This window comes from Spinacia oleracea, chromosome 6 (assembly GCF_020520425.1).
Source record: "Spinacia oleracea cultivar Varoflay chromosome 6, BTI_SOV_V1, whole genome shotgun sequence".
NCBI lineage: Eukaryota > Viridiplantae > Streptophyta > Magnoliopsida > Caryophyllales > Amaranthaceae > Spinacia > Spinacia oleracea.
In genome coordinates this window covers 131,314,902-131,326,353 of record NC_079492.1, presented here as the reverse complement: position 1 = coordinate 131,326,353, position 11,452 = coordinate 131,314,902, and the positions used below count along the sequence as shown (strand labels likewise).

Sequence of the window (11,452 nt, the reverse complement as noted above, 5' to 3'; positions counted from 1 at the left end):
ACGTTAAACACCAGACACATCTATACTATTATTAAATCTCCATGGCAAATCATGTCACGCCGCCATGTGCCACCTTCTCTAAACATGACAAGACTCCACATCAACAATGACATGGAGGATATGCTTTTTCTATATTGATACACAAAATGTTTGTGTTAGGGTTTGAACATGGAACCAACAAGAAATATAGTAGAAAGCTTACCATCTTAGCTATACTATTATTTATGTCTTTTAACACTATTCAAATATATTTAAGTGGGATAGGATTAGTGTACATGTGTTTACACTATTTTTTCACATGGTTTATGTACGTTATTAATTTTCTAATTTCCCCACATAGTGATTGCAAGAAATTTTAATTTTATTACCATTATTGAAAATGTTTTTGAATAAAGACTGCATTTCTAATTTGTCCGTTTTCACATGGTTTTGAACACGTTTTTTCATTAACTAGTCAACAGTTGTGTTATCATATGTGGATCATAACATATATATACACAAAACATTTATTAGAAATTGGACATGATTTACAAATATTAATTTACAACCCAAAAGAGAAGAACACTATTATTGAAAATTGATATGTACTACATACAATACATCACATCCAAATAAAATAAACGATCTCTGAATAGTTAATAAAAAAAAGTTTCAAACTCGCATACGCAACACATGTAAACAATGCGTAAAAAATTAGTATATTATCCAACATTGTAACCGGGGCATCGCCCGGGGCACACACTAGTTAATTACGAAACTCACTTGATTCCGTCAATGATGAGAACGGACTATGATGAAATTCCGATGCCATTGCTAAAATAGAAAGAGTACTGATCTGAAAATCAAAAAGCATGAAACACAGACATGATTGAATACGATTTTGAACACATAAATTTAAAACATGAATTGAAAGGAACAATCCGGTAATAAAAAAATCTAAAAAAAACAAATCAAAATCAAATCATATAAAAAACAAAACAGATCAATTATGAAATCAACAATCCGGTAATCAAAAACATCTCAGGAAGTTCAAAAAAAGCAGCTCAAGAAATTCAACAAATCAATAATAAGTAATTCGATAATCAACAATTAGATAATTGCAATTTGATAATCAAAACTAGGTCAGAAATCGAAAAATTATCAAGCAAAATACACAAATCAGAATTGCGAAAATGAACGAGAATTGATAAAAACCTTGAAATAAGCAATTAGATGAATGTATTCGAGAATATAATTGAATTCTTAAGAAAATTTAAAGATGAATTCGACCTTGATTAAGGTCCAGTAATGGCTGCAAAATAAAAGAGAGAGGAGAGAAAACAATGAGAGAAAACATAGGTTAGAGAGAGAAAGAAATAAACGTGAAAGGTGAAGGATATGGGCTGTGTAAATCTTGAACAAATTTACAAAAATGCCATTAGTAATCCCTTGATTTTCAACTGTTATATTAGTTACAATCCAAAGGTCAAGATTTATTCTCACATAAGATTTTGTTCTCACATAGAGGGGTGTTCTCACATAGTCACATGAGCCATTCAATCCAAAATCAAACACTAATCCCATATTAGAGCGCCACATAGTAAATCTAATGGTTTCAGCCAATGAAAAATAAGATTTCGAAATTATTTTTGAATTAAAAAAGTCGAGTGCCACGTAGATAAATAATTAGGTGCCACGTGTATATTTTTATTTAATTACTAATATTACGTATATACAACTTCATCCAAAAGCAACACTCGAATAATTAAAAATAAATCTAAAATGAAATACAATCCAAAATCAAAAGTTCATCTATTACACCGTATAATATATAAAATATAGCGGTTAGTCTATATATAAGAGTTTTATTTTAATTTAACCATTTAATAGAATTTGTGGATTGCACTGGTTAAAATCTAGTTACCGAATGTTCCGATGAAGGCAACGGATTGGATCACTGGATCAGTTTAAATTGGGGCAGTTTAAGCAATTGGTTTGGAGGAAATACTAGTTAATCAACCAGATTGCCCAGCTGAGCAATCGGGTGGCATTTTGTAAATAAGTGTTCTTCTGGGGGCGGAGTTATATTTGAAAACTGAAGGCGTTAAACTAACGCTTGCAAACGGACGTTAACAGAAAGTAGCTCAACTCTACTCTTGACTTAAATTGGGCGGCTAAATCACAAAAAAACTGGTATTATGTCATAAAGCTTCTCCTTCCCCCCTCCTCCCATTCGTTTCTCTCTCTGCTAACCCCTCTCTTCAACCAGATCGGCAACTATCAATTTCTGGTAGCCGACGACGCGGGCTGGTAAAGTATTCATGCAAGGAGGTAAGTGATTAGTAGTTAGTTTCTTGTATTTGTTAAATTAGTCTCGGGAAATTTGTTGATTGATTTTGTTATCGAACACCCGGTTTTATTGAATTTGCTTAATAGCGAATCGGTAAAGTTGTAGAAACTGTTGATAAATGTGGTATTTCTTCGTGTTAACTCTGTATTTGGGAACCCGTATTGTTTAATTTGTAACTTCGGTTAGATCGGGTACCATGCAAAAGTTTTTCGCCTAATTGAGTAATGTGTAATTAAATTAATTCAAATCTTTGAAATTTTTGTTTAGAATGGTACTGTTTATTGCAAATAGTACTATTGAATTGTTGTCGAGCTGAATTTAGCGATCTCATTAGTTGAAATAGATGGTTTTTAATTTCAGTATTACAGGGGATGTATTAATTTGTATTTTGTGAAATGATGGGATAATTGGAAGTGCTTGTGTGTCTTATTGTACATTGAACATTATATAGTTATCTCAATTTGGGCACTAAATAGTGATTGAAATTGTTGGTTATGTGTATCTAGTGTCGATTTAATGGGCAGGAAGATGAGTAGTACTCGAACGCGTGGGAAGTTTAATTTGAATGAAGTTGCTGATAATGAAGTGCGTAGCAGTTCAAATAGTGAGGTAGATGATAGTGATGACATGGATTATATCGTTGAAAATAATGGTGAAGAGGATGATGAACACAATTCAAATGTGGTGACCAATACGTCTATGAAACGGAAGAGGGGGCGTCCTAAGGTATTGTGTGGTAACCATAATTGAAATAGTGATAATCTTTCAGCAATTAGGGATTGTCTAAAATGTTGTATAAATTGAATGTATTAGGGATCGAAGAACAAACAGCAGATGATTGGTGAAAAGAAAATTAATAAAGAGAAAGTCGTGCTGGAGACGCGAGTATTCAAGGTTAGGTTCTTGTTGTTGTAATGTTGGCTTTACAATGTAATGTCTGTTATATTATATAGGATGACCTATAATTATTTCAATTTAGGAAAATAGTTTCACGAGGGGCGGCGAAGTGAAGGAGGCTGGTGAGGTGTTGATAGTCCTCCATGATGAATATAAAGGACGGGTAAGAATGTTTTGTTAAATGGCAAAATTTACTAGGGATGCATAGAATTGTATATAGTAAGAGGTCAGTGGTCTTAGTGTTATGATATTGTAGATTTTATTGAAGAAAAGTTTAATCCTATATTGTCTTTAAAATATTACAGACTGGATTTATGGTACATGAGACAAAATGTTTTAGAGAGTTTGTTATCCATCTGTCAAATTCCATAGTACTAAACACTAGAAAGGTTGACTAATATATATAGTCTGTATATAATGTTATTGTTGACTAATAAATTTTTTTTGTAACATTTGGTTATGTTTTTAGGCTCCCACCATAAATTGCAAGATTGAAACGTTTGGCAAAATGATGCAAAGGTTTGACAACCGAAGGAGAAACTGGGTTAATGAAATGGGATTTGGTGGGCTTTACCATTTGTGCGGGAAACATTTGCCCCGGAACTTTGTCTATTGGCTGATGACTCGGGTTGACCCTATTAATCAGATTTTCTCAGCCCCGAACGGAATAGACTTCCCCATGAGCAAGAACCAGATTCGTTGGATATTTGGACTCCCGATTAAGGGGAAGGTCATTCCTATTTCGGAAAACGATGCTGATGAAGAAATGAAAGCCAAGGCACAGTTTATACTCGGGGCATATGGGAAGACGTGGGAGAGTGATCACCCAACTAATACTGGGGCTGTGATATCCACAGATGCTATTCCGGTGAATCCTAAATTTATCCAAAGACTAGAGGGTACTTGGGAGGACAAAGATGAAGAGGAGTTTAAGACGATGTTTTTGATAGATGCTGTAGAAATGGTGCTATGCCCAACACAATGTGGAAGATTGAGTCCAAGTTTGTTATATGCCTGTTCACTTGGAATGCAGGCACGAGAATATGATTGGTGCAAGCTTGTATATGAGTTCTTCATTGAGAGGGCCAAAGTGTTCTGTAGGGACTTCTACACATTTGGTTAGACCAAAGGAGTTGGGGGTTGTAGCATGTACTTAGTGGTTAGTAGTTTATTATCAAAGTTATTAAAGTTTTTGGAAATAATGAAATGTTAATTTTTATCTAATGAACTAACCATTGTTGTTGCAGATATTTTATCTTGATCGATTGAATAGAATGCCGTTGCAGTGGGGAGTATTCCCAAGGCTGAAGGAATGGGATATTAATGACCTTTTGAAAGCAAGGCAAGCAGATATTCTGCCATCAGGGGATTACGGAAAGATTGGGGTATGTTTTTCATATCCGTTGACTATTTCCGCTAATATGTAGTACTATATGGCCTTCTTTACATGGTTTAAAGCGTAATTACCTTTGACAACACTCCTAAGTAAGAGACAAAACTAAGTAATAGCATTAATCGGACAAAGGTTGTCAAATATATTACCATTAGTGTGGTTTTATGTTAAAGGGGTGTATTACAGTCTATTTATTTGGGTCAACTGTCTAAGGTTATTGATATACAATCTACCAAGTATTAATCTGTAATCAGAAATAATAGTCTACAAATGTTGGCAAACAGTTTTCCAACATTATGAACAGTCTTTGAAAGATAATACACCAACGTTCCTAGTTTGATATTCTCTTATATGGTATTACAAGCTAATATATACATTGCTGTTGTTGGTTGAGTAATGTAAACCTTTCATCCCAGTGTGTTGATGTTGCGTATGGGGATAGACAACATCTGAGGGCTGCCCGGGATAGTGAATGTCCTGATGAGGAGGTAATGAGTTTGAGTAAATGTTATTATTATTATCCGCAATACATACGTTCTAGTTTCTCACCCTTATCTTTTACAAACTTATGATCATAGTTTGTTGAAACTTGCAGGTTTTAATGCCAGCCATTGAGAAGGAGAAAGTTATCTCAAAAGCGAGGAGAAAAGGGAAAAGTGTACGGAATCCTTTCAAAATCAGGAATCCTCAGCCCAATCCGCAACCAACTCCGCACCCAAGTCCGACACCCGATCCACAACCAAGTCCTCAACCCCATCCGCACCCAAGTCCTCAACCCCAAACCCACCCAAGTCCTCAACCCCATTCCCACCCAAGTCCTCAAACCCATTCGCAATCTGGTCCACAATCAAGTCCTCAACCTCATCCGCACCCAAGTCCGCAACCCCATCCTCAACCAAATCCTCAACCCCATCCTCACCCTAGTCCTCAACCTCAACCCCAACCCCAACCACAACCAAGTCCTCAACCAAACCCGCAACCCCAACCGCAACCTACTCCTCAACCAAACCCGCAACCCCAGCCACAACCTACTCCTCAACCAAACCCGCAACCCCAGACGCAACCAACTCCTCAACTAACTCGTACATGAGGTCAACGACGCACACCATTATCACCACATGAGCTTAATGCTCCTGTTGTAGATGGTTCTCCCAAGTTAGCATCGTATAAAAACGATGAAAAGCGTTGTGAAGTTAAGACCTTACGTAGGAGTCCGAGAAAGAATATGTCGGCAAACAAAACAATGTCTAGTAAACCGGTTCAAGAGGAAGTTATGGAGCAATTTTCACCACCCCAGTCAAATAAGTTAGGGTTGGATGGTGGGAATGGAGGTTGTTCTAGTGGTGGTAGTGTTGTGATTGCACTTGAAACGCCAATGGGCGTAGAGAAAACGGTGGTGGTATCTGGTAAAAGTACGGGCGTAGATAAGGCGAATAAGATTCTGTATTTTCAAAGAACTCGACCTCGCCGTGGAAGGAAAAAGAAGACCTATTTATCGTTATCGGACATTGCTCGGCGTTGGTTTACAAGCGATAGGAAGAAATTTAGCTATAACTTAGTTGAATTTGTCAACCACAACGGTGGATCTCTGTCTGGTCGGGGTAATTTAAAAGGAATGAGGTACTTATCTATGGCTTCATGCACTTACTAGTTTATTGTCCTAAAATGTTGTACTATATGACAGGCGCTTGTTTGTATCATGTAGTATGTGTAAGATGATCAAGTGTGAAGATGGTAGTAATGTTATCATGAACCAGTGCAAAGGGGTGACACAACTAAACGGTTGTGTCCATAAGCAGGTAAGTTCCTGTTGGTTGTATTGGTTTGTTAGGGATTTATGTTTTTTGGTTGGTCACATGATTTTATTTCTTTTGTAGTACGTAGACACTGTTGCGAAGTTGTACAATTCAACTTGGCTTGAGAAGTACTCAGGGAGGAGTTTACGGTACATGTTGAGTTCCGGCTTTGCGGTAACACCCATTACACAGAATAATTTCGTATTACTCACACATTTTAAGCGTGTGTTGCAAGCCCTTTAAGTTGGGATTTTTTCTTTATAGGACAGAGTGTTTAAGGTTTCAGAACCCCGCGACGGAGTTCGTCTATCCCCCTTAGAATGCCACAAAGTGGCAGAGTGGATGAAGTTGCAGAGGGAGAAAATGTTGGGTGGTTCTGCTTCAATGTCCACTAACGGGGCTGGTATTGATGATGACGCTAAAGGGTCACAAGTTGCCACTCTTGTATCTCGAATATCGGAGGTATAGTTTCTCCTTTTAAACATGGCACTGCAGTTCTTGAATTAGTATTTTCATTGTTAACTGGTTATGTGTACGGTGGTGCAGTTGTTTATCCCTGTCCTGGAAAAGTTAGGAACCCATACGAACCATTGGTGGTGCCTAGTTATATCTGCAGATCCTCCAACCATTTACGTGATTGACTCCTTACACAGTAATCCCGTGGAACAGCGTAAAAGTGTAATTGATAAAATGGTAAGTGGGTTGTCTCCCTGTACACGTAAAGTATTTAGTGAATATTAATGGGAAGAAGGTGGGAGAGTGTTATTTGGTAGCCAATTAATTGCATGTTTATATGTTGATCTTAGATAATTGGGGTAGAGAAAATGCTCTTTGGCGATGAAGGTGGGCATAGTTGGGGGCAACTTCTTTCATGGGATAGGAGGCGGATGGATATAGACATCCAGGAAGACAAGTAAGTTTCCCATTTGTTAGTTTAAAAGTCGTTTGAAATAGTTTAATTCTTACTTTATCATCTTAATTTTTCATGCAGCCATAGTTGCGGTGTCCGTATGCTGCTATCTATCAAGGAGTTTGCAGAAGGTTTTGAGGCGCTCCGTATTACCGACATGGAAGAAGCTCGTCGGCTATTGTTCACCCAGGATGTTCTTAGTCCCTATAATGTGGTACGTGATCATGTCATTGAATTAGTGAATGACACAAATAAGAAGAGGAAAACGTAATTATCCTCATACTGCGATTGTATGCTAACAAGACTCGATGAGGATCCCTAATGAGGGGTCGATCAGAACGTAGTTGTATTACCATAAAACTTTGTTGGGCCTTGTAGTTTAGAATAAGAAACATTTTTTAGTCAATCGTGTTGTGGAATGCACAGCCATTAACCCAAGTGTATACCAATGGGCTTTAATTGAGTGCTGAGCCCAGTATGGTTCATATGCCCAAATCAAAACTGGATTGTCACTACATTATTGCAAATATGTAATGTTACGTAGGTATTATTTAGACATTTAATTTGGACTTGGTGTATTGAGTAGTGATCCAATAATATGCGTTATGTTAATTAATAAATTTTAGTTGCATGTAGAGGTTTCAGTATTTGACACTGCCATTTACGACCCGAACTTAGGAAAAGTATGTGTCATGAGAATAATCAAACCACAATTCAAATTATGAACGAGAGGTATTAAATAAACCCTTTGAAGAAAATTACCGACAATATGAAAATGTTAGCATTTAACGAAAATGTTTAAGTGCTTTATCAACTAACATAATCCTTCAAGATTTTACATACCGGGATAACCTTTAATATTGAACATTTACTAATAAACTTAAAATTTGAAGACCGTAAAAGTACACATCACTCGTGCCATTCCGAAGTTGCTCTAGGTTTCGTGCGACAAGCTTCTTGTTCCCCCAATGATCCTTGAGTTCTTCAATCACAAGTACAAGTGCCCTGCATTTCATGAAATTTTGTAAATCCATCTCCTAATCATTATGTAAATTATGAATGTGCATATAAATAAAGAGTATACAAGGTGAATGTAGTACCTGAACAATCCCCTGTATTCCCTGCCTATCAATGCTAGTTGGCTCAAAATACACCTGATATGAGCGCCACAAGATAATGATCCCCCCCGCCAAACCAAGGGGCTCGACCATCACCCACTCATCATAGGGTAGTTCACACACTATCTCAGCAGTGTTTTGCCTACTAATTCTGGTTTCGGATATGACCATCATATGAGGATTGTGTTTTTGGATTAGTAGACTGACATTTCGAATAAAAGACTGCCTTGCTATTCCCCTTGCATTCCAATAAAGAACAGCCATATCCCGCGTGGTCGGATGGAGAGGAAAGGGTCTTGTGGCCCTTCCTACACCAACATTGTTTGGTGAGTAGTCTACCTCTCGGCCCACCCTGGGGTCGTAAAGCATAAAATTTCTCGGTTCCATGTACAAAATGGTGGTGTTTCCTTCATGATGTACATCACCCCGGTTCCATCTGGCCCAAAGTTGTATCTGAACGTGTCTTCCATAGGATTGAATCATCTTTACAGAATTCGTCCATCCCCTTGTCTCGACCGTCACCGGGAGCAGTCGTAGTGCGAGTACTTCCGTGAAGTCGGGAAGCACTTGCGGTGGATCCATTAGAAATTCCAAATCCTTTGGGATTATATCAAGGGACTTGGTTATAGCCAGCTTCTGCATCATCCACGATATAAATTCCCTAGCTCCGGACGACATAAACGCCAAATCTGTAAAGTTGGGGAGGTGCGCAGGTATAAGATCTCCTTGAGGGGTTAACATCTTCAAGTCTAGCCACTCAGTCGGTGCGTTTTCTGGGTTCATAATCATGTTCCTCAGCAGGTCAGAAGTCGCAATTTGCAGGCTGTTGATGTCTGGTGTATCTAGCATGTAATCCACTTTGTTATAGTTCATTTCTGCTATGCCGCAACGTGGGTGCGTTTCATCGACGATGGACGTCTCATCGGAAAAAATTATGTACGGTGGTTCAGACGACGTCCAAGGTGGATACGAAGAGCCGCTGGGACTACTTGAAGATGTCGAACTACGACGACGTTTGTAGGTTGGTGACGGGGAAGAGTATGGCTGCATCGAAGGGCTGCTGGACGGAGATTCTGGCCAAAGTGGAGACACCATAGTAGACTGGTATTTGTTTCCGATGATACACGGAGAAGGGAAGAAGGGAACGTGTAATAGTAGTAGGTTTTTGTGCTAGGGTTTGTGGGTTGGTTTTCTGGAATTTTATTTATAGGGGGTATATTTTTGCTTTTGTATTATGGGCTACATGACGTGGAGGCCCATCAAACCATTGATTTAAGATAACATGTTTGGTTAGATTTCTGATTAGTTGTCCCAATAATCCCCAATAATCCCCAATGATCTTGTGGTAACGTGGCATCGAAGTAGTACAACTCCCTTATGCATACCCCACATTTGTATCCTATAATAAATAACTAGTATATTTTAGTAAATAAGCCTTGAATGTTGGTTAAAAGTTTCATGATTACATATTTAAGACTACTAAAATCCGCATAAACTAATTAGAGAGTACAAGTTTTTACGTAAAGTACTTAAATCCACTACTAATAATTAGGGAATTCAAGGAACCTTGAGCAAGTTAGGCACAATACAAATTAACAGCTGTGGTAAACAAAATAACCCCATAACATGTTGTTTATTAACCACTATATGCGTACACGATGGACTTGTTCCCGATTTGCGCACGTTCAACGATTTGCGATGGTGAAAGCTTCCTACCTTGGTTGTAAAAAATAACCTTTTTATGGTCAACCCCCATTGCAGCGGCCCACGCCTTGTAGATGGTGTCCAATTTGTCTGATACTTTTGCTTCGACTGGGAAATCGTCCGGATTGTCGTGCATTGGGCGAATGATAAACCTCTTCACATAGGTGTTCACATTCATCCCGTCAAACTGTAAACAAAACAACAATTTTGTCAATGATCGGCACGTATAATATAATTTTTTAATGTTTGCAACGAATGATTACTTCTAATGGATGTTTGACTTACAAGTGCTTTTACAGTAAACACCTCCCCATTTTGAATTCCTATTTCCTTCACAGTTGTTTTGATAATTGGGAATTTTTCTGTCTGGTGGCGCCTTATCGAAATATCTTGTGCAAGGTGGCCAATTCTACTTGCGTAGTCGGTGTAGATCCGGATCATAATATCGTCCGGGTGTAGCACATAGTGAACACCTGGATCATCTTCCGACTCACTCCTAACCAAAATGGTTACCATTCCGTAGGGTAGTTCGGGTGGTGAAAAAGGAATGGGGGGTAGGGATAATTTGGACTTGGTTTGAGTTTTAGTCCCCAATAGCTAGGGTCACGTTCATTTTTTCAGAATTATGTATTGAGGACGTGCTAATTGAGTTTGATCCTATGGACTCAAACGAGAAGGAGGTATAAGTGTCTGTGGAACCAATTTCTATGGAATTTAGGGAGTTGTTGGAGGAAGAGTAGGCTGGTAAGATGGGAGGTGGGTTTGAGGAGAGGGTTTTACCATAAGAAATAGACATTATTTTTGTAAAACTAGAAGGAGAGTTGGGAAAATTACTGGTTGTGTGGGTAGGTTGTTTATGTTTTATGTAGATGTGATTCAAATGGAAAAGGGAAGGTGGTGTATTTATAGTGAATGACTTGAAACCCTATGTGAGTCCAATTAGGTTTTGGCACCTTACTAAATATGGCGCCAAATTAGTAAAACAATATGGTAGATTTGGCGCCACATAGCAACGAGTGTGTGTAGATTTTTTTTATTACCTTGGAGATTGTTTGCTACAATAAGATTGTAAGCTTAAAGACATTTATAGTTTATGGAGACAATGGGATACATATATATTTATTTAACAGTCAACTTGGTCGGGCACGAGTGGGACTATGTCATTTTAGGGAGTTTATTAGTTACTCCCTCCGTCACGGAATACTTGACCTTTTTTCTTTATCGGGCCGTCCCGTAATACTTGACCTATTTCTAAAAATGGAAATATTCTAACAAATTTATATTATTTCTCACTCCACCCCTTTT

At 38.1% G+C, this 11,452-nt stretch overlaps 1 protein-coding gene and 1 long non-coding RNA gene across 2 annotated transcripts; both read left to right on the top strand.

Moving 5' to 3' along the window:
* Positions 1 to 2,134: 2,134 nt before the first annotated feature.
* Positions 2,135 to 3,226, top strand: LOC130464391 (uncharacterized). Its single transcript, XR_008924790.1, has 3 exons — positions 2,135 to 2,310; positions 2,836 to 3,055; positions 3,143 to 3,226. It is a non-coding gene; the product is annotated as an uncharacterized lncRNA (long non-coding RNA).
* Positions 3,227 to 3,306: 80 nt separating this feature from the next.
* Positions 3,307 to 7,935, top strand: LOC130462816 (uncharacterized). Its single transcript, XM_056831736.1, has 11 exons — positions 3,307 to 3,389; positions 3,696 to 4,385; positions 4,474 to 4,611; positions 5,036 to 5,107; positions 5,215 to 6,239; positions 6,325 to 6,418; positions 6,497 to 6,589; positions 6,680 to 6,877; positions 6,962 to 7,108; positions 7,222 to 7,328; positions 7,407 to 7,935. The coding sequence occupies exons 5-11, from the start codon at positions 5,845 to 5,847 to the stop codon at positions 7,594 to 7,596; spliced, it is 1,224 nt and encodes a 407-aa protein (XP_056687714.1). The 5' UTR covers positions 3,307 to 3,389; positions 3,696 to 4,385; positions 4,474 to 4,611; positions 5,036 to 5,107; positions 5,215 to 5,844; the 3' UTR covers positions 7,597 to 7,935.
* The last annotated feature ends 3,517 nt before the right edge of the window (positions 7,936 to 11,452 follow it).

Excerpts from the sequence above, each read along its gene's own strand:
- LOC130462816 (XM_056831736.1), top strand. The coding sequence starts at position 5,845 with ATGTCGGCAAACAAAACAATGTCTAGTAAACCGGTTCAAGAGGAAGTT. Across the intron at positions 6,590-6,679 it reads TGTTGAGTTCCGGCTTTGCG|GACAGAGTGTTTAAGGTTTC; the intron begins GTAACACCCATT and ends TTTTCTTTATAG. Across the intron at positions 7,329-7,406 it reads ATAGACATCCAGGAAGACAA|CCATAGTTGCGGTGTCCGTA; the intron begins GTAAGTTTCCCA and ends TTTTTCATGCAG.